Raw genomic sequence first — 27,917 nt, forward strand, 5'->3', positions numbered from 1 at the left:
CCATTAAACACGTCAATCTTAGTCCGGGCCGTTTTCATGAATGGCCTTCCAAGTAGAATGGGCAGCGAGGTTGCATGATCCGATTCATCCATCTCAAGGACATAGAAATCCGCCGGAAAGATCAAATGATTAACCTGCACCAAAACATCTTCCAAAACTCCCTTTGGATAGGCATTAGATCTATCGGCCAATTGTATGATAACACCATCCTTTTTCAATGCTCCTAGGTTCATAGATGCATATATGGAATATGGCATAACATTTATAGAAGCACCTAAGTCAAGCATGGCAGATTCAAATCTAGTGTTACCTATGACACAAGGAATGGTGAAACTACCCGGATCTTTGCATTTGGGAGGTAGTTTGCGTTGCAAGATGGCGGACACATTCTCACCTACTTTTACCACTTCCTTGGTCGACATCCTCTTCCTAGTGGTGCACAACTCCTTCAAAAACTTGGCGTATCTAGGGACTTGCTTGATTGCATCCAACAAGGGTATGTTCACTTGAACTTTCCTAAATGTCTCAAGGATGTCCTTTTCAGCTTCTTCCTTCCTTGTTTGCATAAACCTACTAGGAAAAGGAGCATTCGAAGGAAAAGCATTAGTAGAAACTGAATTTGACACATTCTTACCCTTTTTGGCCGAATTAGACAGTTTTGGGGCACTAGGAACTTGCGGCAAAGACTTTCCCACCTTTGCCGTGGGTTTGCTTGATTCTTCCTCTTCAATTTGCAAGTTTTCATCACCTTTGGGACCTGATTGTGATGGTGTAGGATCTGCCCCAATCTCTTCTCCACTTCTCAAGGTTATGGCCTTTGCACTTTCGAAGCTTCCCTTTGGATTTGGAACGGTGGAACTAGGGAGCTTTCCTTGTTCACGAAACTGCCCCATAAACTCAGCAATTTGCCCCATTTGTTTCTCCAATTGATCCACCCTTTTGTCTTGGTTTTGCATAGCCTTAGCTTGATCGTCCTGCCCATTAGACAACTTAGTTAGTATCTTAAGAAGTGCATCATTGTCAAGGGACGTACCTGAGGCACTTGGGCCGGATTGGGCTTGATTTTGGGGTGGGCCGTAGGTTTTGGGAAAGAACCCAGGGGGTTGTTGCCTAAAGCCTCCTTGGTTTTGAGATTGTTGGGGCTCCCTCTATTTGAAATTTGGGTGGTCTCTCCAACCGGGATTATATGTGTTGGAATAAGGATCGTTCCTTGGTTGGTTTTGGCCTTGAAACCCAATTGCATTGGCGCTTTCCCATCCACCATTTTCAATCAACTGTGGACATTTTTCAGAGGCATGTCCATGCATAGAACATACGCCACATACAATTGGTCCTTGCATCTTCATGCCCTCGGCCAACTGAGACACAATAGAAGTAAGATTAGCCAATTGTGAATTAATGTCGGAAGTAGAACTTACCTCATGAACATGTTGCCGTGGGGGTCCTCTTTGGCCTACTCCTTCGTATTGTTGATCGTTCAACGCTCGATTAGAAATCAAGGTCTTGGCAGCCATAGGTGTTTTGTCCACTAATGCTCCACCTGCCGAGGCATCGAGCATTTGACGTTCTAATGGTAGGAGGCCCTCGTAGAAGTATTGCAAAAGTAGCTCCTCCTTCATCTGATGTTGTGGACAAGAAGCAACAAGTGATTTAAAACGTTCATAGTATGCAGGAAAAGACTCACCTTCATCTTGTTGAATTCCACTTATTTTTTTACGAAGAAGAATGATGCGAGAAGTTGGGAAAAACTTCTCCAAAAACGCTCTTTTCATACTCTCCCATGAAGTGACAGTGCCAGGAGCCAACTCATATAACCAATCCTTAGCTTTATCCATTAAAGAGAACGGAAAAGCTTTCATCTTCAAAATACTTCCGTCAACATTGACGGGAGTCATGCTTGAACAAACTACTTCAAACTCTTTAAGATGCTTGTTTGGATCTTCCATGGAAAGCCCATGGTATTTAGGAATGTGGTGCAACAAGCTTGACTTCAACTCGAATTCATCGGTCTTGCCTTGGGCAGCCGCGGGGTATTGAATGCATAATGGTGCGGCATTGGCCAACCCTGAGGCCGAAAGCTCTTTAATGGTCCGATTGTCCGCTGCCATAACTTCTTCTTCCACTTCTTCAAACTCAGATTCGGCCTCTGAACTTGAACTAGGTTCACTATGTTTGGGATGCCTCCTCTTTCTTCTCAAATCACGTTCAAAATCGTCGTTAAAGTCTAAGATATGTGCATGCACAGTTTGAGAACTCCGCGTCATGCACTAGTACCTAAAAAAAAACAAGAAACAAAAATAGGTCAGAAACTAAAACAAAATCAGAAACAAAGTGAAATAAATGAAACAAAAACAATCCAAGGGATTTAGCAAAGTTGCTAATCCCCGGCAACGGCGCCAAAAATTTGATGCGAAATATATTAAGCACACAAATTAAACCCTCTTCTGACAATTGTAGCAAAGTATGTAAGTAGGGATCGTTCAAAACCGGGGATTAGGAGGGATTGCTAAACTCTTGAAAACTGACCTAAGAACTCCAAAACAAAGTTAAAAACACTAATTTGGACTCAAAGAATGAAAAACCAAAGTTAAAACACTAAAACAAAACAAAAACTCAAAACAGCAACTAGAAGACTCAAAACTGCCTAAAAACCACTTTCTGGGCAGTTTTGAGCACCTACACTAATTTGGACGAAATTGGTTGAAAACTTGACTCAAAACACTTAAAAACATGAACCAAAACAATTTCTAACTAAATTGAGACTTCAAAGTAAAGGGGGATTTGATTTGGACGAAATTAAAGTTGAGAAAACAGATTGCAAAGTAAAACTGATTTTGAAACGTTTTTGGGGTTTTTAATGGATCATGGACTAGTTAGGGGTTCTTTCTCCACACATGACAAGTATGCAAATGACTCGATTTCCAGTTATTCCTTCATAGAATTATGAATGACAATGCCCCAAATTAACCGTGACATCACTAGTTAATTCTCAAGTTTTCCTTGTGTTATTGAATTGGATGACATCATACGACAACCCAAAGCATTCTTCAAAAGTTCCTTACATGACATCATAATAAAGATACAATCAAAGATCATTACGTTCAATGAAAACTATAAGCATTGACAAAGCACTTGTGACTATGACATCATGACACTTATGCTAGGAATTGAACTTAACGCGATTGTGACTAGCAACCTTCACTACTTGTGAATATAAGTGTGTGACAATTATGTGAAACAAACTTATATTCTAGCATCATATTCATGCAAGCCAATTAAGTGTCGACCCCTAATTAACAAACACAAATACGTTATTACTCGCACAGTTAAGCCAATTGCATTCACGATTCAAGAACTCATAACTGGAATTTATCAAATCAACTTGCACACATAGTTATGGCTTCGAAATCACCCCTAACCAATAGGGGTTTAGCCACTCATGTTCATAGCAAAATGAAAGGAAAATAAATTAAACATTGAAATCATAAAACGAATTACACCTAGAATGCACCAACGACGAAGCTTGAGCATCCAAGAGTCTTTCCTTCTTTCTCCTTGCTACGGCACAAAGGTGGATGGGATGGTTGGGATGTGTTTTAGGATCAGGGATTATGGAATTGGATGAAGGATAGATGAATGGACAAAAATTGAATGAATGAGTGATCCCCTTAGTGCCTTGCTGCAAAGCCTTATTTATAGGGCTAGGAAAGGTTTTGAACTTAGTTGAAACCAAAAGGTTTTTTTGTACCAGAAATTCTATACATGAAACACTTAAAGGATATATGTGTGTAGCTTGGACAAGGTAGGACGGCTAGTGACAAGCTAGGACGGCTAGGAGACAAGCTAGGACGGCTAGTGACAAGCTAGGACGGCTAGTGACAAGCTAGGACGGCTAGGAGACAAGGTAGGACGGCTAGTGACAAGCTAGGATGGCTAGGAGACAAGGTAGGACGGCTAGTGACAAGCTAGGACGGCTAGGAGACAAGCTAGGACGGCTAGGAGACAAGGTAGGACGGCTAGTGACAAGCTAGGACGGCTAGGAGACAAGCTAGGACGGCTAGGAGACAAGGTAGGACGGCTAGTGACAAGCTAGGACGACTAGGAGACAAGCTAGGACGGCTAGGAGACAAGCTAGGACGGCTAGTGACAAGCTAGGACGGCTTGTTCTTCCAATACAGAAATTAGGCACCATGTGTGAATAGATAAAGCCTTCTAGAAATAAGGTTTTTAGGCCCCCTTGCAGCTCCCTAACTGAATTCAAGCCTTCAAATTCGTCCATCCTCATGCCTCCATGCTTGCACTATCCAATCTTGGCCCAAAAATGCTCTAGAATGCTCCAAATTGCTTCTTTTTGCATACTTTGACACTAAAACCTGAAATTGCACGAAAATGACTTTAAACACTAAACTAACTAAGGAAAAACAACATAAATGCATGAGAACAAGCCAATTAAGTCACATAAAAATGCTCCTATCAGGACCACTTCCCGGGCCCGCTCCACCACCGTAGCACGATATTGTCCGCTTTGGGCTTACCATTCCCTCACGGTTTTGTTTTTGGGAACTCACGAGCAACTTCCCAGTGGGTCACCCATCATGGGATTGCTCTAGCCCTCTTCTCGCTTAACTTCGGAGTTCCTACGGAACCCGAAGCCAGTGAGCTCCCAAAAGGCCTCGTGTTAGGTAGGGATGAGAATATACATATAAGGATCACGCCCCTGGGCGATGTGGGATGTCACACGATTGTCACCCTCTCATTTTCATTTTTTTTTTAAAATACAGTGCTAAACATTTTTTCAATGAAATACGTACGGAGTTTCTCTCTAAAACCAAAGAACCTCCAACTAAACCTTTGACCAACCCGATTAATATGGTTTTCCACGGGTAGGATAGATATGTTGGTGGTGGTGGTGCAACATGTTTTCCAAATAAATCATTGGTATTTCTGTATCTCCAAAAAAAAAAAAACGCAATGGACTCAAGTATGAATGATAAAAATATGGAAAGAACAATGTGACATATTGCTGATAAACTTTTTCCAAACTTATAAAGAACTAGAAATACACTAAATTTGGTAGAAACACGTGCAGTAAAAGCAAGAAACCCAAAATTAGTGCCTTTTCATATTTCAAATTTGGTAAGAAGATAAAAAAACTAAATTAAAATACCTAATTTTATGCAAATTTGAAGACATGACAATGCATCCAATGACGTGTATCATATATCTGATTCTTTAACTTTTTATTAATTAAATTGAGAAATAAGCATAATATTCCTGATTTATTGTAATCATTTAAATTAATGTAATTATTCAGTGTATACAAAATTGTAATTCGCATAGTTTTTCCAGGACATTAGTTCTCATATTTCATGTTAATATGTAATAATTTGTAATGCCTTCCATTGCTTCGTCTATATTTGTACACGTTAATTTCGCCTCTGCATTCATCTCCAAGATTTTGTGCATTAGTCTTTTATTTTATTTTTTTCTTTTTCAAAATCATTAGCTCCCCTTATAAGAATTAATTGTATATATCAAACATGTAATAATGGTATTTTTGACACCTGAAAAATGTAAAATATGTAAAGTAGAATATAATCGATGAATTGGCTTATGTAAAATCCTAGTCACCGATTTTTTTTTTTAGTAAAAATATTATGTCGAATTTTTTTATGGAGAATTGAATTTAAGGGGCTAAACTGCTAAAGTACTATTTTCAGCAAAAATTACTCTTCTCATTCTCACAAGTCATATCGCTACGTTTATTGATATTAATTTTATTCTGCCAAAGTTATTTCCTCCCAGTTTGCGACTTGCATGGTACCCTAAATTCTTTGTCAATGCTTGAATTTGTCACCAAAGTTTTGCATTTAAATCCGCTAAAAACAAGAAGACCAAATCCCCACAAACTCTCCCACAAAGCTATTTCAAACGTAAATTACGTAATTAAGAGGAGGTAATTAAACCCTCCAACCTTTCTTGACTACTTTCTAAGAGCATCTCTAATGAAGATGTCAAAAGATAAATGTTAAATGTTAATTTGATGGCTAACGTGACAATGTCAGATTTCTCTTTTTCCAACCGATTAAATTTTCAAAATTTATAATTGGTGCATTAATGAGACCCACATAATAAAATAATTAAAAATTATTTGACATCACTTTTTTTATTTCTTTTTTTCAACTGACATGATCACATTTTCTCATATGTCAAATTTGATATATGAAAACTCATATGTCAATCCACATAGCCTTCAAATTTAATTGTATAACTTTCCACTCAAAATTTGACATCTCATTTGGAGATAGTCTAACCCATCAACGGCATAACATTCTTCAATTATCTAGAAAGTCCACGAAAAGTCGAGGACACATTTGTAATATGGTACTCTCACGTAGATTGTAGAATGTTCTACGTAGCAGTCGTGACCAAAAAGTGTGAAAAAAACCCTAGAAACCAAATGCCACCGCAAAATCAGACGCACTGTTGTTTCATTGTAGCATTGTGGCGAGCGAGGAAGCCACGTCCATTTCTCTTACTACTTACCACAATATGTGTGGAACAAGAGAACCCCAGTTTTGACTGGGAAACCCTAACGAGGATGTACGTGTTACCAAATTTTGCACCATTCACCTTCCTCCACTTGGCACCTAGGGCCTCAAGGTCACTCCTCTATATAATCCCACTCCAAGTCTCCAAAGCATGCAACTTCCACAGTCCAGAAACACACACTTTACAGCCCTTCTTAAAAGTGCATTAGTTGATTAATTTTCCTACTTAATCCTGTTTCATTAAGAAACACAATGTCTGCAACAGTTTCCATGCAATCAATCTTCACAAGCTTTGTAGCTTACGAAGTTGGTAAAAGCAGAGTGAACCAGCTAATTGTTCCTGCTAATTATCCAGTTACTCTATGTAAGCATGTTCACATGAGAGTAATCTCCATGGCCAAGGTAAATTTTTACTCTCTATATATGTCTTTGATTAATCTAGCATTATACATGTATTAGGGTCAGGGTTTTCATCACGTTTGGGTTAATTGCAGGATGATCAGAAGGAGCAACCAACCACGTATGCATCAGAAAATTCAGAACCAGCTCCTTCATCACCTTTACCTCCTCGTCCTTCTCCTAAGGTAACTACTCCCTCAACCTATGTAGGGAAGCTTTCTTTAATTTGTCAAATTTAATTACTTTGTCCAACTCTATTAAACCATACATTTAGCGCCTACTAATTTTGAAATCAGAGTTCAAATTCTGCAAGATAAGCATTTTAATTATATGCTATGAAGCAATTTGATGAGAGAACATTGTGGGTGGAATTAGGATTGAATCATAAATAAAAATTATAAGCTCATGAAGAGATATTATATATATATATATATAGACTCTCAAGGATATATACATGACAAACATATATGTGACATGTATGTTTCTCTTTGCGTGCAGGTTACCCCAAAGATTTCAGACGTGCTTGCATTTAGCGGGCCAACACCGGAGAGAATCAACGGCAGGCTAGCAATGGTGGGATTTGTTGCAGCTCTAGCAGTGGAGCTATCCAAGGGTCAGGATGTGTTTGCTCAGATATCGAACGGTGCAGGGATCCCACTGTTTCTTGGCACCAGCATTTTATTGTCAGTGGCATCCCTGGTTCCTTTGCTGAAAGGGGTGAGTGTGGAGTCCAAATCAAAGGGGCTCATGACTTCAGATGTTGAGTTGTGGAATGGAAGGTTGGCAATGTGGGACTTGTAGCTTTGGCCTTCACTGAGTATGTGAAGGGTGGGACCCTAGTGTAGAGTAAATATCTTAAAAGAATGTAACATATTGTAATTACAACTTACAAATTAATATAAATGTATAGTAGAGAAGTGCCAAGGAAATTATCTCAAAAGTGAGAGTTTTCATAGTCTCTCACCTCATGATTTGGCACTATATTTCATATTGTTCTTATGAGAATTGACGTTTATTTTGAAATGTAGAGAGTTCATAAAAAGTTTCATTGTGAGAGAATAACTTTGACATCCGGATGCCTTCCTCCTAATCCACCAAGTTCAGGAATCAGGACCGTTGAAATTTGATCCAACGGTTACAAACAGAGATTTATTTTAAAACTTATAATAATTTTAACGGTTGGATCAAATTTCAATGGTTCAGATCGCCGAACTTAGTGGATTAGAATGAAGATGTCCGGAGAGCATCCCTTTCCATTTTTCTATATAGAATGATCAATATAAGTCATGTACGATCATCAAAGGTCTACGATTATTTTTATCCAACTCCAAGAGCCTAAGGGGGCGTTTGTTTGACCGAATTAAGGGGGACTGGACTAGACTAGACTGTAGTCCCTTGTTTGGTCGGGACAATGATTAGGTTTAATGGGACTAAAGGGGACTCGCCCCGACTGAATGTTTCACTAAATGTTCTTAAGGAGACCCCTCGATTTCAAGCGGACTGCTAGTCCCGTTCTCTCCCTCGCCGCTGATCCCTCGTCGTCTCCCTTCTCCTTCGCCATCTCCCTTCTGATCTGCACCTTCGCCTACTCCCTTGGGCCTTCACTATCCCACCTAAAAGCCTAAACCCAGACCTTAAACAAAACTGAAAAACAATCCATTGATTCCCTTCCTTTCTTCTTCGTTCAATTCACTCTCTTTCTCAGCAAAATTGTCATGGTTGCAACCACCAGACCACCACCAGACAACCATCACCAGAAGCTCGCCGTCGATCTCCACATTCGCGCGCAACCCAGACGCAAGTTGGGACCAAAAGCGTACCAAATGCTCAAGCACCTGCGAATCCCCACATAAATTCAAAACAAAAAGGCAAAATCACCAGAGAATCCTGAGATTTTTCGAGAAAATCAGAAGAGGCGCTACGTGGAGAGCTCCGATGAATCCTCCATGCGAATCTTCTGCATAAGTAAAAGAGGGAGAGGTTAGGGATAAAGTGGACGAAGGGAAAAAAAGGAAAGGGGAGGGAGAAAGTTGCCGGAAGAAAATAGGGAGAAGTATGTAGAGAGAGGAAGAATATTCGGGAAAAATGGTGAAACATAATAACAAGATGGAGATGAGAGGGAGAATGGCGGAGGAAGGGAGGAATAGGCGAGAGAGAGATAATTTTAGGAATAAATAAATAAAAAGATTTTGGCCCTTACAAAAGGATATATGATTCTAGAAACAAATAAAATGATAAATTAAAAATAAAATATTAATAAATATAGATAAAATAATATAATATTTGAGTTAGATAATTATCCAACTTTTTAGTTCGACACTGCATCAAACGTTTTACTAAATTAGTCCAGCTTAATCTAGTCTAAGCTAGTCCAGCTTAATCCTTGAAGCTAATCTAGTCCGAGACAGTCCGGTGCAACAAACACACCCTAAATATATTAACTAGTCAAATTCATGAAATAAATCAAATAGCATCAATCGCGAATGAGCGCATAATAATATATTGATTAAATACCCTTGGACTTTCTTAAATTTGTTTAAACTACGTCACATGCCCATGAAGAAATTAGTGTTAACATCTTTTGTAAATGAGATTAAATGTCTAAAATTGTGATTGTTTAAATAAAAGTTGTTTTTTGAAACCATGATTTTATACTTTAATCAAAACAAAAAGGGCGCACATTCAATTGTTGGAGTTTTCAAAGTGAGTGAATCGCTTTAAAATTTTAGAGGAAGATGCATGATTTGTTAAAAGCTTCAAACACCATGAAATTCCCTCAAAACCATAAAAATCCTTCACTTTATACATTTTTAAAAATAAAATCATAATTGAATAACTCATTTAAAACAACTACAGATTTGTGTTAATTTATTTAAAATCTTGGTTAAGTATCCTTGGACTTTCTTAAATTTTTTTAAAATGTTAATTAAGTACTCCTGAATTTCTAATCGCTTTCAATTTCTTTCAAAATCTAAAGATTTAAAATACCTCTATAACTTACGAACGAGATTAAACTCCAGTGAGAAGAAAATAATTCTAAAAATATTATTTAAACAGTTGTCATTGCACTTCAAAAAAATGATTGTGCACTCCAATCGTGTAGAAATATAAAGAAAATTTTTTACACATCAAAGGAGTCCGGAATAATTTTTTTGTAGTGTCAACAGTAATAACTTTTATAATAAAAATATTTTTTAAGAGGAAAAAAAAAAAAAAACCTCTCACTGGTTAGTTGATTTTGATTTTTTTCTTCCCTTCCAAAAGTTGATACTGAAATGAGATTTACCCTTTCTATCTCTTTCTCTCTCTCTCTCTCTCTAGAAGTGCAAGCATAGCATCAACAGAGAGCGACAGAGAGACAGTTAAGGGCGAGAGCTTTATTTGCCGTACCGCCATCTCCCATTCCCCTCGAGTTCTTCGGCTAATTCTCTCCGAGCAATTGAAGATGGTAGACTTTGCTAGGGTTCAGAAGGAGCTTCAGGAATGCAGCAGAGACATGGAGCGCTCGGGCATCAAAGTCATACCCAAGAACGAAGCCACTCTTGCCCGTTTAATCGGAACAATTCCCGGCCCAATTGGTACCCCTTATGAGGGCGGCACCTTTCAGATCGACATCGCCTTGCCAGGTTTCTGTTTTGTCATTTTTACTCGTAATTTTGATGTTTTTTCTGTTTGTTTCTCGAGAAAAGGTGAAGGGGTGAATTGGATTGTTGAAAATTTGAAACTTTTTGATGAAGGGAGGTCGTTTTAGTAAATATGTTAGTGGGTTTTAGGTGGGTTTGAATAATATTTGCAGCTAAAGAAAAAATAAAATAAAAGAAGATGTTAATTTGTCATTTTTGGGTTGATTAATTTGGAGGGAAGTAAGTTTGTGAGTATTAATTTGTTGAAATTACACTTCTTTTCCTTGTTCTTGTGTGTTCTGGCTGTGTGGTGTTTGATAATTTGGTTTGGGTTGTGTGTTCTGGCTGTGTGGTGTTTGATAATTTGGTTTGGGTTGTGTGTTCTGGCTGTGTGGTGTTTGATAATTTGGTTTGGGTTGCTTTTGATTGCATTAATATGCAAATATGGTTTAGTTGGTTGCTTGTAAACATGGGTTTCCAGTCGTAAAGAATGAGAAAGGAATATGCTAAAATTATTACTAACATGGTTGTCAACTGTCGAATTTCTTCGTGCAGATGCATACCCTTTTGAGCCTCCCAAAATGCAGTTTACGACCAAAGTTTGGTAGGGCGAATTTATGATCGTATCTCATCCTCTAGTTCTTTGTCTTTTTATTTTGCTTGTTCATTTGACCACACACTGAGTATCATTGAAATGTCTTAAATTTCTGTTTAGATTATATTGCATATAAGAGTATACAATAGGAAAATAGACTTTAAATTTCCGGGTTTGATAACACTGAAAAAAGAACCCATTAACAATAAAGCATGAATGGAGAAGTCATAGTGACTTTTGATTGGGAATTAGAATTCCTTTACATTATGTTTGGATGATGGAAATAAACTTGGGATTTTGACAAAAGTCAGATGTTATAAATTGACATGCACCAATTCCCTTGTTTGAATTCGTAAACATAGAAATTTGGAATTTCCACGTGGAAAAAGAACTCGGAATTTGGGACCTCCAATTCCCAAGTTTAAATTCTATGTAGATAGGTGTCATTTCCCAATTTCCATGAGTGAGAGTTTAAAAATAATAATTTCCGTATTCAGAATCCGTAAACAAGAAAATTCACAAATTCTAGATAACAAAATTCTGTCAATTTAAAATTCTTTAGTAATCTTAAATTTCCTCATCCAAACAGAGTGTTAAGTTTTAAGTCTTTATGTAGTCAACCGAGATTAAAGTACATTGACAAACCATTGCATGTATGTACCAAGGGTTGAAGACAAGTATTTTTTAATTCTTGATAACATGCACTGCAAGTCAATATTTGATCCCTACTGTATCACTTTGACTGCACTTTATAATGTTAGGTAAAAACAGTTTGCATTTCCGAACAAAAACAACCAGGTGCCACTGTGTCTGCCACTGTGTTTGTAAATAAAATTTCTAAAGTAGATGAATTTGAATACTCAAAGAAACGATATTCATAGAGATTCTTCATAATTTTCTTTTGTGTATGTACGTCATCTGTTGAAGGCACCCTAATATTAGCAGTCAGAGTGGAGCAATTTGCCTTGATATATTGAAGGACCAATGGAGCCCAGCTCTCACATTGAAGACAGCACTTCTATCTGTACAAGCTTTGCTTTCTGCTCCTCAGCCGGATGATCCTCAAGATGCTGTGGTGGCACAACAGGTCTAAACCCGCTTTTGTCCTTTATCCATTGATTCTGGTTTAGCAACGTATGCGTCTATGACTTGATGTTAGATTATGTTTAGTGAATGTGTAGTCCTCGCAGAGTATCAGACTCGCAATGGATTGCTGCTAATCTGGCCCTGATGATGCCTCTTATGTATTTATTCCTGAAATTCTTCTCTTTCTAAATTACTACCTCTATGGTGATACTGCAGTATCTGAAAGATTATCAGACCTTTGTTGGCACAGCTCGGTACTGGACAGAAACATTTGCTAAGAAATCATCTCTTGGGATTGCTGAAAAGGTCAGTGTGATCCCGCCTTTTCTTTGATGGAAAGAAAACAGAAAATGTTCGAAACATAATTCACCCTAAAAAAAGTACTCCTTTGAAAGAAAACTCAACAGTTCTACTATCTTATTAATAACTTACAATGAAATTATCCTCAAATCTGGAGATCTATTAAGCTGGTGGATCCATTACAGGTACAAAAGTTTGTTGAGATGGGCTTCCCTGAAGCTCAGGCAAGGAGTACTTTGGAAGCTGTTGGCGGGGATGAGAACTTAGCCCTCGAAAAGCTTTGCTCCGGTTAGCCAAAAAGAAAAGCTTTGTTCAGCACACAAATGATAGCTGCCAGCAGAGATTTAATCTTTAAGTATATAAGCTACCCACTCTAAGATGCTGGAAAGTATACTGACATCAAGGATTAATTTGGATATAAAGCTTTTCTATGTTTAGTTTAGATTTTTTTTCATCTTTTCTAATGCTTTGCAGACTCTCTCTATCCTTATTGACCAAGTACGTTAAAATGTGGAAATTGGGTAAAATTTTTATTTCAGCATCATTGTTCTTTCACCAAAATCAGCCTGGCAGAAAATCCGGGGGGCATCGGTTGGAATTGGAAATGCGTGTTTGTTTCCAGGGACGGAATGTGCTTCTCTTTGGTGTTATGTCTATCATCGATGTTGTGTTCTTGAAATATTGTTCTAATACTCACCCGAAAATTCAGAAGTTTCGCAATATCTGTGGTGAAATGGGGTGTCCGATGATGGACGAATTGGGGTTTCGGTCAGATCTTTAGACATGACTACGGTGTCTTATGTTAATGCTTTTTCGGTGGTTCATTGCGACTTTTTTCTGCAATACCAGTAGTGGAGGGGGATTTGTGTCTAGGACCTCCGATGCAGGGGTAATCGTTCTTAATCACTCGAGTACAAGCTCCGTGAGGTTCGTTGTGGGTAGCTATTTAGTTCCTGCTTCTTGGTGACTTTGGATCATTCTTATTTTCTCGGGTTTGCTTGTTTCTACACCGGTGTTTCTTGTTCTCTCATCTTCTGTCCCAATGGCTCCTCTCCCTTGGAGTCGAGGTTCTGTGTTCGATTCTCTCTTTCTTAGCATTGCATCATTGATAGGACTCCACTCTATCTACCCCCAGTTTTCATACCAAACTCAAACGTTTAAGCAAAGAAAAGAGAGACCTCAATTTCTGGTACCTACATTATTTACTTCTTATATTAATAAATGCATAAACAAAATGAATAAAAACTAATTTGCACTTCTCATTATTTGATGTGCATGGGAAGAGAAATGCCAAATACAATTAAAAAAAAGGCACAAAATACATCTGCATGCGTAAATGTGTAACGATTTTGCACTCTATTTTTAGTCATCTGCCCTCTAAATTGAATATTTTATAATTTTTTTTGCATCACAAGTGCATGGAGCTAAAGAAAGAGCGTTTCGGAAAATACACGTTACGAAAAATACACGACGGGAAGAAACGAAGCACATTTTGGTATAAAAGTGATTAATAGCAATGGTAAACAGCCACTCTCCTTGAAGGAGGAGGTTGACACATGATGAAGAAGGCCATTGCAAGCACCAACGCCAGCACCAGCCCCAGCAATACGTCGTCGGAATCCGAGCAGCAGATGAAGCTTCCCATCTTCCTCTCCCTCCTTCCTTCCCAAACTTCTGTGTGCTTTTGTTTCCAGAACTTGAAGAAATAAAATTAATCAGTTGAAGGGTTTAAGTAGTGAGTTTTATGCCCGTTTATCCACCACAGATCATACAATGCAGCCAATGGGGAGTTGACACGTTTTGTTCAATAATGTTGTGATTCTTTTACTTCTAGTGGTTTTAGTTTGTCCCTGCTTTGTGGCTAGCAGTCGTTCTGTGGATTCTGCAACCCTATATGTGCTTCTAGTCAATTCTTTTCTCTTTGTACCAACCAATATGACGGTTTAAAGAATATAAATTTCTCTTAATCAGTAAGTGAGGTTTCAAATTCGATTCACATAAATAATGAGGACATACAATATCTCATTAAAGTTTGATCCTTAGTTTCAAATGATCTATTGTGTTGCTAATGCTTTCTCGTCTCCTCTGAGAGTAGAATATTCCTCCTCCGTGTGGTGCAATATCAAGCTTCTGATTTATAGGAGTTAAACTTGAAACCTCATGCAAGTAAACAGAATTATCACTAAATTTTAGCACATATTAATTACTCGTTTTGAAGTCCTTTGAAAATGACTAAAATCACTTTTAGAGAAATATTTTTGGATTCTAAAAGCACTTGAAGTGCTTCTTCCACCAATTATGTGCTTTTCCAAGTTCACTTGAGTTTTTACTAAGAATTGGTTTCAAAAACATTTTCTCCAAAAAGAATTTCAGCCATTTTTAGAAATACTTTCAAACAAGTTTAAATATTTGGCATTGTACAAATATATGATGCTTAAGTCGTATAGAAAATAACAATTAAATTTTTTTTTCTTATTTTGGCATTTTGACAACAGAAAGTTAAATTCCCAGCAAAAAAGAGAAAAAATCTCGACAGGCCCAGTTCACAAAACCAGAAGGTGAAGTCCAAAGATTTGGGCTTCTTGATTGGACTGCTTGTAAGAAGTTTCGAAAACATCATTTACACACTGACTGAACCTTTTCACCTTTGTTTCGTAACTCAGTTGATGAAGAATATTTAAACATGCGTTCAAAGTCCTCCTTTTTCTGCTACGATCGCTTGTACGACCCGACAATGTCACCATTTTTGACATTTCTTCTTTTTATTAAACAAAATAATAATGTTGTGATTTTGACTTTAGTTTTAAGGTGTCAAACTTTGAAATAGGAACACGTTGATATTGTGGTCATTGAAAATGAAATGATCATAGAAAATACAATTGCTTGTGATTAAATAGTGAGTGGTGAATTTATAGTTCAACAAGAATTGTTTAAAACAATATGTCCAATAAATATACAATACCATTAAATGGTTGATAATATTTTAAACACAAGATCATCATATGTAATCTCATCCTTGAATTCACAATCACAAATAAGTTCAATATCACTAACATATTAGTTAAATTGATCCACGTTACATATATGCTAATCAATATAATTTTAAAAAATGTGATACGTTAGTTAAATTTGATACCCTGTTTTAGCTTCAGCATAATCTACCATCAACATCACCAACTTAATTTAATGACTGATTATTAGGTGTGAGGTTTTATCACAAAAGATATCGATGATATTAAAAACCTCACACACAAACTGTATTCAAACACGGATCCACCTTGGGGCAAGGAGGGTCAGCTGACCTCCCCAAGCTTAGAAATCTTCCACGAAAGAGCTAGGCATTGCCCTTTGAAGATATGAGTTGCCCTAAAAGTTGCCTCCAATTGCTCAACGAATTCTCTATGGCACTGGGCAGGGCTGCTGCTAGCCTCATGCTTTGGTATGCGTTGCTATGTGCATCTTTCAATATGCTTACTTAGCATATGTTGGTATCTGTTGGCATGCTTACTCAAATACTATTGACTTCCGTCGACATGCTTGCTCAGAAGCTATTGGCTTCTGTTGACATACGTGCAGTATGATTAGGCAAATGACCACAAACCTTCCAAATCTCGATGAGATGCCAATTTACATGTCATTTTGCCCAAAAACTTTCTTGCGCTTGCCGTGCTATTCTTATTAACTCTCTAATAATATTTCCTGATCTGCCACTGGCTGTATTTAGTTTTATTACATCTTCGAAGTAAGACTTCATGCTTCTTTAGAATCAAGATGAAAAGAACAAGAGAAGTAAAAATAAATTAAAAATATAGGTTTGGTGAATATACTCATCACTACAAACCGATGAGTGAAGATTGATGACATCCAACCTATATTTTTAATTTGCCATTCTATTCCACCTAACTCAAATGTGACTCATGCAGCAAGTAAAAATAAATTAAATTAAGCGGAGCAATGAATGAAATGTTTGATGTTTCTAGAAAAACCTTGGCATGCTCTGTCCTTTCCTTGCCCTTTTATTATTTTATGAAAGCTTGAATCATCTAGTCAATGACAGGTCAATTTTCCATTTAATCACCAGCACTATAAACTTGACCTTTAATTTGTTTGACTCAATACCATTTCTTTTAGAGGATACTATTCACACACTTATTTTTAATTTTTTTTTACATACTTCTCTTAATTATCGACAGACAAATCAAATGAATTTAAGAATACCAATAGACAAAAATTAAGAACGTGTTAGAGATAAAAAAAATAAAAAATGTATGAATAGCACTACCATTTCTTTTTCTTTTCCAAATAAATTCCACATTATTTATTCTCGCTTGAATGCGAATCATTTCCCCTATATAATTAAATATGATACTTTGATTGTTACAGTAGTGGAGAATTTAGAAATTTTCTTCATAGAAGGCAAAATAAAGATTTATGTTACTTTGCTCAACTCAACTGATTTTATATAGGTATCCCACCACATCGATAGGAGATCACGTGTCATCCTTCTCCTATCGTTTATTTATTTTTTTATTATAATAAAACTATAAAAAATAAATAGAAAGGAAAATTAACTCTTTGATAATAATTACACGTGAGACATCTAGAAATTTCATGCCCTTCCCTCTTCATGTTCGAGGATAATATCACTAGAACCGTAGAACGTTGTGAAATCTCGTATAGCGTCATCTTTTTATTATCAGTTGATCAGTTAGGATTTTCTGGTGTAGCCATGTAGGATGTAAATTTCGTCAGTTGAAAATACAATTCTTTACTAGAAGTAGCCATGCAATCAAACCACCACAAATTGACAAAATCTTGGTGCCTGCAATTGCAATTCTACTTAAATTCAACTGCAAGTTTTGTTTCTTTGTTTCTTGTAATAAATGTGAGTATCGAACCTATCTTACCCTTTTTAATAGGTTCGGTGGGGTTGGTAGAATTCATTTTCATTTCATTTTTGTTGCTGAGAACACGACTAAATACATCAAGTGTTATAATATAATTTGTCAAAGTTTTTTTATCACACCAAGTTACTAATTAATTATAAGGAAAACTAATAAAAAAAAGTTTGAAAACTTTTAGTTTTAATGATAAAGACAAAATAAAGGTAAAGTGAATAGTACTATGATTGACTTTTTAGTGTAAAAATATGGTTTTTCGTTAAAATGAGCAATATCAAGAGCTTTTCGTTAAAATTCCCTTAATTATATTGTTACACTTTGTGTATTGAACTATTTCCGATACACTGAAAAATCTCTCAATTTAATGCTTATCAAACTATTAATTATTACTCATTCTTTATCACTTTACTTTTGCACAAAATTGGCTTCCTTTTCACTCTAGGTCGAATTATTCAGCCGTCCTAAACCGAAAGAACTACTTTTTGTTGTTAGAGTGGATCATTTTTTGGATTGGTGTTAATTTACCGGTTGTATTTGAAGTAGCATGAGGCTGAATTGGTGAATGTTACTTAAGCATTGGAGATATCGATGAGAGGTGTAGATCGATAAACAACGAAGAGAATGTCAATGTTATAAGAACCATCTACTTTTTCGGTTCTTTTTCTCATCCTGCAATGTTGTTTGATTATTAAAAGAGTAATGTTATTCATACCATATTTTTGTACTACATTTTCATACCACCGTAGATGACATTTGATGCGAACAAGCATATCATTTGAATTAATCAGATTTTTAAATTTAGTTCATTATTTAATAAACTAATAATTAAGAAAAACTAGTTAATTAAATGATAATTGTGGTATACGAGAAATCTTTTTCCTTCTTTTCCTTGGATTTTGCAAATTTTTCAAATGATGTGGCTGTCCATATCAGATGTCACCTAAGATGATATAGAAATGTGATATAAAAACATGATATGAATAACATTACTCTTATTAAAACTATCTACTTTCTAGATTACCTTATAAAAATCAACTCTGCACAAAATAAAGCAAACCAAAAATTCAACCTCATGCAACTTTACTAGCATTTCGCTATAAATTCAGCCTCCCTTTACTATTACCAACTTGATTATATCAATCTAGCTATGTTTTTCATTTTTTTTTTTTGGAAAATTTTAACCGTATAAGAAAATTTTTATTAATAACGAAAAAAGAAATTACACCTAACTAACTAGAGAAGGCATAACCCTTACCCCTTATCGGCAATGTAATCACTACTGGGTTCTAAGTTTTAAATTATTATCCAATATATCATGATTACTCTAATCAAATCGTGCACCTACTTTTCTTTTACCTAGAAATCTACTCATTATTTTAATGGGAATCCTAGAGGACTAAGAAAATTGATTCTTGTTGCACGCCTCGACTCAATGTCAATTGGTTATATATAAAAAAAAAGTTGCACGCATTGAGTCAATGTTAATTTGTTATAACTTAGGTTAGAAAAATAGAAAAACTAATGGAAATAATTTAAAAATTTTAACTTTTAATCAAAAAGATAAAAAGATATTGTAAATAAATAATACTAAGGATGATTTTTTAAAATAAAAATATCATGTTCATTAAAAATAAATAATACCAAAAATATTTCGTCAAAACTCTCTAGAAAAATAGTTGTGAACTTCAGCTTGGTCCCTCGAGACTGGAGAGCAACTTTCATTTAATGATTTCATTGCTACCGTGTTGTGTCAGTCAATAAATACTGTTACGTACAACAAAACTTACACATGACAATTTATAAGGTATTATTAGATCTAAATGTTATGTGATGATAAACTTATTTTATGTAAAATTTTCTCTTTATCACTAATTTTCGAAGCAGTGGCGAAACTATGATTTTAACTTAGGTGGGACCTAAAAGTCTGATTTTGAAATGCTCCTTGGATCTTAGAAAAATAATTGTCGTGTGATGAGCAACTGACCACTGTTGTTTGAGTCTGGTATAATGTTGTCTGTATCATTCTCCTCTTTAAACCTAAACCCCAAGCCTCTTTGACTTTCTTCCTCTCTCCCTCCACTGATCCCAGACCAGAGCCCTCCTCAAATCTCACAAGCAACGAATATCTATAAGAGCCACGCATCTCAAATCAAAAATCTGATGAAAGAGGTTAAAGTAAAAGCGTTGGATTGGGAGTTTGGGACCCTAAGCCTATAAAAAGCCTTTGGAATTACAAGCATAACACTAAATTTTTTTACATGAAAAAAATGTCAAGATGAGTCTGGATCCATCCTGGTCTTTTCATGACTACGCCTCTGCTTGGGAGAGTAATTTGTATTGTACGGATACACAATATATATTGTAGGGGTACACACACAACTACTATAACGTTTGGTATCACTAATACAATATCATTTGAAAAGTAATATGCAAATTTTTATATTATTAGCACGAAATGCCATGAGTTGCTCCTCTTGCCTTGTAGCTCTCTTGAAAAGTAGCTTGAGAAATGCTAAGGTGAAATTCTCAAAGTAAAATTTTTCGTCATTTCATATTTTTAGTACAGTAATTTATAATATCAACACGAAAGTTATGCCAAAAATTATGGAACCACAGAGAATTCATAAAAAAATCTCAGAATATCTTCTTAACATTTATCAAGCCACCAACTTTTACATTTCATGTCACACCAGCTTTTCTGTTTCTTCCTTTCCCTCTGACACAACCCCCACCCCCGGGTCTCCCTCCCTCCCTCTCTCCCGCCCGCGGTAAATCGTAAAAATCTGCCGATTACATCCCCCAGCAGCACCACTGGTATTTCCGTTATTAAACCCAAACCCATGGCTCAATTTTTCCCACCACCGGACAAGGATACTCTCCCTCTCTGATGACAGACACTGAACTCCATCATACCGCTATTTGATTCCCGAACTGAATCACAAACGCCCTCTCTCTCTCCGTTTGTCCTCACCGCCGTCGTTAAAACCGCCACCTCCCGCCGCGGTTTCCATTTCAATTCGCGGACACGACGCCGTGTCGGACGTCATCCATGTGACAGTCAGTTACTGTACGGTAGTACGCGAGTGCTTGAAGAAACTGCCAGCTGTTAAAACGACGCCTGAATGCGATCGACTGATATCTTTAACCCCAAATGAGTCGCGGGAGCTCCTGCAGCTGAGACGATGGGGTGCGTTTTGGGCACGGAGGCCGCGTCTGGCGGGAGTACTCGGGGTTCCGGTGAAGCTGGGCGTCGTCGCCGGAGCATCGAGGAGCCATCCGGCGTTACAGAGCGAGTCGCGGCGGTTAGGGCCGATAAAAAGGAGGTGGTAGCGAGGCAGAGGGCGAATAGAGCAAATCACACTGGCGATTTCCCGGCGATAGAGCGGCGGAAGCCTTCCCCGGCGAACCAGGAAGGTTGGCCTTCGTGGCTCTTGGCCGTCGCCGGCGACGCGATCCAGGGATGGACCCCTCGGCGCGCCAACACGTTCGAGAAGCTCGCTAAGGTGCTCAAAATCGTAACTTTATCCGGTTTGAATTTAATTTCTCTGAATACATATATATTTTTATTTTAATTTATCTGAATTCTATTTGTTTTTATTAATTTTATTATAATTTTCGTTCAGATTGGGCAAGGGACTTATAGCAATGTGTATAAAGCAAGGGACTTGATTAGTGGTAAGATAGTGGCATTAAAGAAGGTTAGGTTTGATAATTTGGAGCCAGAGAGTGTGAAATTCATGGCCAGAGAGATCAATGTGCTCAGAAAACTTGACCATCCCAATGTGATTAAGCTTGAAGGGTTAGTCACTTCAAGAATGTCCTGCAGCCTCTACTTGGTTTTCGAGTATATGGAGCACGATCTCTCGGGCCTCGCCGCCACCTCCGGGGTGAAATTCACCGAGCCTCAGGTACATTTTCGATTTCGATTCAATTAGTACTTGAAGTCGATGCTTCGTGTTGTTGATTTTGATTTGGATTGGATTGTTGTTGGGTTTAGTGTGTATAAATCTTTGAATTGTTGGTGGGTTTGGAGCTTTTGAGTTGGACTTTTGGTTTCTGCTTTTCTGGGTTTTTTTTTTTATCTGTTTGGTTTTGTTGTCTACTTTTGTTCTTGAACTCGTGCCCGTGGGTGTCCTTTTTGTTAGCTTTTGATGTTAACCTGAGAGCTTTCTAGGCTGGGTTGGGTCCCATAGTTGCTAGTTTGGGATTCCAGATTTATGATTTATATACGTCGGGCAAATCATATGATGTTATGGTATCATTTGGGGTAGGTGAAGTCGGGCAAATTTTCGGTTGCACGCATCACTTTATTAAAAAGTTGGAATTGGTTAGAAGCTCATGGAAGAAAGGAATGTCTTTAGTTCTTTTTATTGTTTTGATTACACGTGAAGAAAGAAGTTGAATTTCAAATACCCTCATCTACAGCTGAAGTATACCTGAAACTCCACTTAGATCAAAATTATACAAGTATTTGGTATAGATATTAGATTGGTTCAAGCTTCCTTTTCCTTTTCTTTCTTTCTGTGAGGTAGTTATGCCAAACTTTTGTTCACAAAAGATCAACTGTTTCAGTTATATTACAAAATATTTCGTAGCTTTAGGATGATATTTGGGATTAAAATGGGGGCTTACTAGAAAAAAAATTGATAAATGGCTTAAAACTGTATCTTACAGAAAGTAAGCTAGCATCTTTGTTGGGAGGCTTGTAGGTGGCTTTATGTGCCATTTGAATCTGAGTTGTGTGGCTCTTCATTTCACATGCATAGAAGTATGACATTGAGAGGCTGGTTCATTTCTCAAGATATTTGTTATGGCAGGTCAAGTGCTATATGAAACAACTGCTGTCTGGGCTTGAGCATTGTCACAACCATGGTGTCTTACACCGGGATATCAAGGGTTCCAATCTGTTAATTGACAACGAAGGAAGTTTAAAAATAGCTGATTTTGGATTGGCTACATTTTTTGATCCTGAGAAGAGGCAATCCATGACTAGTCGAGTTGTCACTCTCTGGTACCGCCCGCCTGAACTTCTTCTTGGGGCCACTTTCTACGGAGTTGGAGTTGACCTTTGGAGTGCTGGTTGCATCTTGGCAGAGTTACTTTCCGGGAAGCCTGTTATGCCAGGACGGACAGAGGTACTTTGTTTATAAGTTGGTGTCTCTTTAGGTTATCAGTTCTGTTCCTGTTGATCGGTTATTCCCGGTTCTTGAGTAATGATGTAGTGCTCCACTCATTTGGAAAATGTTTTGCATTTTCACATTTGGTCCACTTCTACTTGTAAGTCCACTGGTAAAATACAATGAGAGATTATTCTTGTCTCGTGTATATGGTTTGAACTTTAGTATTTGAATCTTCTTCATTGATGCTCTTGTTGTTGTCATTTTCTGTTCAATCGTGTGATTTCAGTTTGACAAACACCGTTAAGTTCTTTTCTTCTGTAGGTTGAACAACTGCATAAGATATTTAAGTTATGTGGCTCCCCATCTGAGGAATACTGGAAAAAATATAAATTGCCAAATGCAACACTTTTTAAGCCACAGCAGCCATACAAGCGTTGTGTAGGGGAAACATTCAAGGATTTCCCACCTTCTTCTCTACCTTTAGTTGAATCTCTTCTGTCACTAGATGCTGATGGACGAGGCACTACCACCGCTGCTCTAAATAGTGAAGTAAGTGCCCTCTATAAAATTCCAATTTTTCTGAGGAAACATTAACTGTGAGGCTAAGTTTGTATTTTGAAAAGTAAAACATCACCTCCCATCAGAAGAAAAAGAAAAGAAAGGAATCATCACAGTGGTTAATTAGTTCAATGACTCGGTGGCATTCACCCATTCAGTGTCTACTGAAAATCTTCTTGAAAATTATGTTGCCAAAATAAAGATATATCACCGTCCTGGAGTTAGCAAGTGCTTAATGCTGACCGAGTTCTTTACAATAAATTGACCTGCTGGCTGTGCCAGATTTTTATTGTGTCTAATTGCATATTTGGTGATCTGGGTACAGTTCTTTACTACCGAACCTTTTGCTTGTGAGCCATCAAGTCTACCAAAATATCCCCCCGCCAAAGAAATGGATGTAAAGTTACGAGATGAAGAAGCTAGAAGGTTACTCTTTTACTTTTCTTCAGGTTTGCTGCTTTCTAGACTCATTTGAGCCATATGATAACAGATGATATTTGTTGTCCTCAGGCAAAGAGGTCTAAGTGGGAAATCTAATGCTGCTGAAGGTCCCAGGAGAGTTAAAGCTCGTGATCGAGTAGGTCGGGCAATTCCAGCTCCGGAAGCTAATGCAGAAGCTCAAGGAAACTTAGATGTACGTGAAGCTTCTCTCTCTCTCTCTCTCTCACACGCGCGCGCGCACGCGCACACACACACCCATACCCACGCACTCCTGCACGGACACTTTACCCCACTCCTTCAAATTAGAAATAGCCTTATTATTTCTGGAATGTCATTTGGGCTCGTCAAAATTCTGAGTCAAACTGTATAGCCTTCTCGCCATATGCCAGTATGAACAGTTGAATTGTAAGAGTACCTTTCTTAGTTGCATCCAGATTTTATCGCTCTGCGTGTCAAGGACTTCTTTTTCACCTATTCACTGCAGTATAGAGACATGAACCCGGAATTGAAATCCTCTCTAGTTTAAGGTTAGGTTTTATGAATTTTAGGTTGAGCCTGACCTTTGACGTTTCTTTATTTAGCATGAACTGAACTTGATTAATAGAATATGGTGATGATCTTTTTGACCATGTCAATTTTCTTTAATATTGAGTAATGGGGTTGATCCGACGGTATTAGATCATTGCATCAGTTTATATTGGGCACCATCACTGCTATATGAACATATCGGCCACAATTTTTCCTCCCATTTTGATATTGCTATGCTTTGGTTGGGAATGAGAGTAGTCACCACAAGGACATTCAGTTTGCGAACAGTTGCAGTGTCATGCCTTAATTAAGTTTGGATAGTACTTGTCTCTCAGCAAACTTATACTCAAATCTTTGCTGATTTCCAGAGGTGGAGAGTGAAGACACAAGCAAATGCCAAGAGCAAGAGTGAGAAATTCCCACCCCCACATCAGGATGGAGCCGTCGGATACCCACAAGATGCGTCGCATAAAGGACCGCTCTCATTTCTCACGACGGATGCTTCATTTGGATCAACAATTTTCAACACAAAATCTTCATCATCTGTTAAAAGCATGGGAGCAGTTGGGGGGCCTTCAAGGAGGAAGAAAACAAATAGAGAGGACCCCTTGGCAGCACCACCTCGGAAGTTCATCCAAGCGTTCAACCCTTCCTCGATAGGGCTATCGATGAATTTATTGTTCAAGAGTAAATAATCGATTCCAGAGGTATTTTTTTGAAAGCTTAAGGTAGAGAAAGTATCATTTCTGTCTATCTTTTTTTTGCCCCCTTGAAATTAGGTCTCTGTCAAGCTTAACTTGGTTTTTCGGATTGCAATCTTTTTTGTTTTCTCCATTAATTGTTCCCATTTGTTGTAATATAAACCCTTATAAGCGTTTCGTTGTATATTCCACACAACTGAAACATCGGAAAGGGGAGTTCCACTTCTTCTGTACAGTATTTCATATCAAGTGCTTTTCTTTTTGACATTGATACATTGAAGAAGCTGTTCCTGAAGCAAATGAGAATTTTGGAACAACATTTTCATCCAAGGGTTTTTGGGGGGAATATAATTGCCTGGTATTAAAGCGTTTATGAGCAGAAGTGCTGTTTAGATAAGCGCTTTTATATGAAGTGCCGTTTATATGAGCATTTCAAATAAGCCCGAACACTTTGCAGCATAATTATCAAATTAAAGTCTGCACCTTTTCAAAACTATTAACTCCCTATTGGTAAGAACAAACATCATTTTCCAAAACAAACATATTATACCCCAGCAGTTATGCTCTTGCCAAAGTCAATATTGAGAAGGGAATGATTTCGACGCGCTTTGTTTCTTTTTATGCTTACCTCTGTTTATTTCTCACATTTGAATTGAATAAAGTAAAGGGGAATCGAAGAACATAAATAACAATATCGTTTTAGCCAGCTTCATAGCCAATTTTGATCAAGTACAATGACACCGTTTTATATGCACCGTTTTACCTAATAGTTGAGCCCAAAACAGAAAAACACAGAAAGAAACCCCGTCCCGGTTCCTCTACCGCCGCCGGAGCACTTGCCGCCGATCACGAACCAGCCTCCCTGCATAATCCAGAGATGAAACCCAACCAAGCACCAAAAACAAAAAAGAAGCAGACTCTGTCGTCCTCGATCAAACTCCACAAAGAACGAATTCGCAGCCACCAAGGAAAGGAAACTGAGAAGGAAACCAGTGGGAAACTACCTCCACATGCAACATTACGTAACCAATAGTGAACACTCGAGTCGGAGCTCTACACACCTTCTGATAAAGTCGTGAAACACGGTGTAACGAAATGGTTGCAGATCAGATCAATTGTGGAATCGAGAGAGAGCGAAGCCAAGTGGGAGAGAAAGAAAAGAAAGTGATTGAAAGCATGAAGGTGGAAAGACAGCAAGAGAAGAAGAAAAACTTCGGAAATGGAAACTTTCTGATCGGGGCAAAGAACGGTTAAATAAGAGGCACGAGGGACTGGGAAACAGAGAGTAGACAGAGGGGGAACATGAAAAGAAAAGGGCAAGGGGCTGCCACCGACCATGGCCAAAGCCAAGGCCGGCGGTTGAACGAGTTGCCAGAATTGGAAGCACTCACACAAAGTGAGAAAACCTCTCATGCATAGAGAAAGGACTCGCCAAACAGAGGAGAAAAATAAGCAACTAACTTGAATATCGCAGCATAAATAGCTTCTAGTATCATTGTCAAAACCAATTACTACACGCGTGATGCAATCATATAAACATGATTGTGCTTTTAAATTAGAAAAAACTAATAAAAAGAGTTTCGTAACTTTGAATCTTGACCAAAAAAATCTTAATAACTTTATTTTATGATTAGAACAAACTTATTTCAAAACTTTTAATCTTAACCAAAAGTATCTTAATAATTTTATTTAATGGTTAGGACAAATCCAACATCAAACTATCTTAATAAAACTGGCCCAAACAATGAGTTCTTTTATTTTGCCCTGACGGCAAACCTTTTGCTGTTTATTTGGTTCGTTTCACGCTGGAAACACAACGGCTGATGTTGGTTGTGTTCCTCTCTCTCATTTTCTTCTTTCTAATCTTAGATTCTTCATAAGTCTCTCAAACGATAACGAAATCACCCAAGATCAGAGGTTACGAGTTCGTACTGATGCTCTCTTTCTTCTAATACAAGACCCACATGTCAAAACTCAATGTTCAATGAGATCGAGCTCTCCAAAAATGACATTTTTCTGGCGATTTTTGCCAATTTCTGACCAAACATGACAGAAGCAGTCCTTGACCCAAGAGGGAAATTTAATCCTCTCCTCATGGGCTTCCTTTCCATGTAAGTGCTTTCTCAAGATTGATACGTACTTATTTTGTTCTAGAAATAGTGACAGTGTTTAGTTCTAGAAATAGTGGCAATATTAAGTTCTAGAAATAGTGGAAGTCGCAATGTTTAGGTCTAGAAATAATGTTAGTTGCAGTGTTCAGTTCAAGAAATAGTGGTAATATTCAGTTCTAGAAATAATGCAGTATCCAATTCTAGAAATAGTGGCAATAGTTTGAGGGATATGGGCTAACGTCTGTTACGGCAGGACTGGAAACAAATATTGGAGGGTTGCGTGTTGGACTTTTTTTCCCAGCCCATGGGTCTTTAATATTTAGGCTTGTTGTACGTAATTTGTATCATTTTCATTAAATAAAGTTATTAGGATGATTTTGGTTAAGAAAAAGTTTGGAGTAGTCATTTTCATTAAAGATTCATTTAAATTAATAATCAAATAGCTGGATATATTTTTTTTTTGGAAATGATAATTCATTATCATAAACAAGGGTACAAAAAATGCTCCAAATACAAAGTGAAGCACATTACGTATGGATCAACCAAACAACAAAATAATGAGCCCAAAACAAAGGTTTAGGCTCAAAATATAACAAACCCTAGGAACTCTAATTACTCCTTCCCGCAGGAACCGCCCCCATCAACAACCTAGGAAGAGACAATAAGCAAGGCTTGACAAAAGATCTGTAGAGGATGGGGTTGAAATTTAGTACTCAAGCCAACCTACGTCATTCTCAATTGGTCAGAAGTAAGAGTCAAAATTGACCTTTAATCCATCCGACCGACCACCGTAGACTCGAAGTTCACAAGTGCAGTAAGGGTGTGGATGAACACCAACGGCATGCAAAGTGGAAGCATAAATCGAAAAATCTAGGTCATGCGAGCCGAGGATGAAAGGAGAGCTGAGTATTGGGGGGTGTTAAAATTAAAGTGGTTTTTTCTACAATGACTTCCCAACGTATATTAATTCCTTAATTGTGGGCATGTGGCTGGCTTGGGAACC

General features: G+C 37.5%; 3 protein-coding genes across 3 annotated transcripts; all 3 read left to right on the forward strand.

Moving 5' to 3' along the window:
- Positions 1-6,803: 6,803 nt before the first annotated feature.
- Positions 6,804-7,751, forward strand: LOC137709717 (early light-induced protein 1, chloroplastic-like). The gene is made up of 3 exons (XM_068448698.1): positions 6,804-6,953; positions 7,046-7,135; positions 7,449-7,751. The coding sequence occupies exons 1-3, from the start codon at positions 6,804-6,806 to the stop codon at positions 7,749-7,751; spliced, it is 543 nt and encodes a 180-aa protein (XP_068304799.1).
- Positions 7,752-10,225: 2,474 nt separating this feature from the next.
- Positions 10,226-13,115, forward strand: LOC137710897 (ubiquitin-conjugating enzyme E2 27-like). Its single transcript, XM_068450054.1, has 5 exons — positions 10,226-10,576; positions 11,129-11,177; positions 12,096-12,255; positions 12,471-12,560; positions 12,740-13,115. Exons 1-5 carry the CDS (start codon positions 10,396-10,398, stop codon positions 12,845-12,847), a joined length of 588 nt encoding a protein of 195 aa, XP_068306155.1. The 5' UTR covers positions 10,226-10,395; the 3' UTR covers positions 12,848-13,115.
- A 7,085-nt stretch (positions 13,116-20,200) lies between these two features.
- On the forward strand, positions 20,201-25,126 carry LOC137709922 (probable serine/threonine-protein kinase At1g54610). Its single transcript, XM_068448903.1, has 7 exons — positions 20,201-20,958; positions 21,079-21,363; positions 22,273-22,590; positions 22,897-23,124; positions 23,459-23,559; positions 23,644-23,767; positions 24,471-25,126. The coding sequence occupies exons 1-7, from the start codon at positions 20,638-20,640 to the stop codon at positions 24,795-24,797; spliced, it is 1,704 nt and encodes a 567-aa protein (XP_068305004.1). The 5' UTR covers positions 20,201-20,637; the 3' UTR covers positions 24,798-25,126.
- Positions 25,127-27,917: the final 2,791 nt, after the last annotated feature.

This window comes from Pyrus communis, chromosome 12 (assembly GCF_963583255.1).
Source record: "Pyrus communis chromosome 12, drPyrComm1.1, whole genome shotgun sequence".
NCBI classification, from domain to species: Eukaryota; Viridiplantae; Streptophyta; class Magnoliopsida; order Rosales; family Rosaceae; genus Pyrus; species Pyrus communis.

What these genes read in the sequence shown, in the direction of transcription:
- LOC137709717 (XM_068448698.1), top strand. Translation starts at nt 6,804, where the DNA reads ATGTCTGCAACAGTTTCCATGCAATCAATCTTCACAAGCTTTGTAGCT. An exon ending in GAGTAATCTCCATGGCCAAG is followed by an intron (nt 6,954 to 7,045) that starts GTAAATTTTTAC and finishes GGTTAATTGCAG; the next exon opens with GATGATCAGAAGGAGCAACC. An exon ending in CTCCTCGTCCTTCTCCTAAG is followed by an intron (nt 7,136 to 7,448) that starts GTAACTACTCCC and finishes CTTTGCGTGCAG; the next exon opens with GTTACCCCAAAGATTTCAGA.
- LOC137710897 (XM_068450054.1), top strand. Translation starts at nt 10,396, where the DNA reads ATGGTAGACTTTGCTAGGGTTCAGAAGGAGCTTCAGGAATGCAGCAGA. An exon ending in GATCGACATCGCCTTGCCAG is followed by an intron (nt 10,577 to 11,128) that starts GTTTCTGTTTTG and finishes TTCTTCGTGCAG; the next exon opens with ATGCATACCCTTTTGAGCCT. An exon ending in CAGTTTACGACCAAAGTTTG is followed by an intron (nt 11,178 to 12,095) that starts GTAGGGCGAATT and finishes CATCTGTTGAAG; the next exon opens with GCACCCTAATATTAGCAGTC.
- LOC137709922 (XM_068448903.1), top strand. Translation starts at nt 20,638, where the DNA reads ATGGGGTGCGTTTTGGGCACGGAGGCCGCGTCTGGCGGGAGTACTCGG. An exon ending in TGAAATTCACCGAGCCTCAG is followed by an intron (nt 21,364 to 22,272) that starts GTACATTTTCGA and finishes TTGTTATGGCAG; the next exon opens with GTCAAGTGCTATATGAAACA. An exon ending in AAGCTCAAGGAAACTTAGAT is followed by an intron (nt 23,768 to 24,470) that starts GTACGTGAAGCT and finishes GCTGATTTCCAG; the next exon opens with AGGTGGAGAGTGAAGACACA.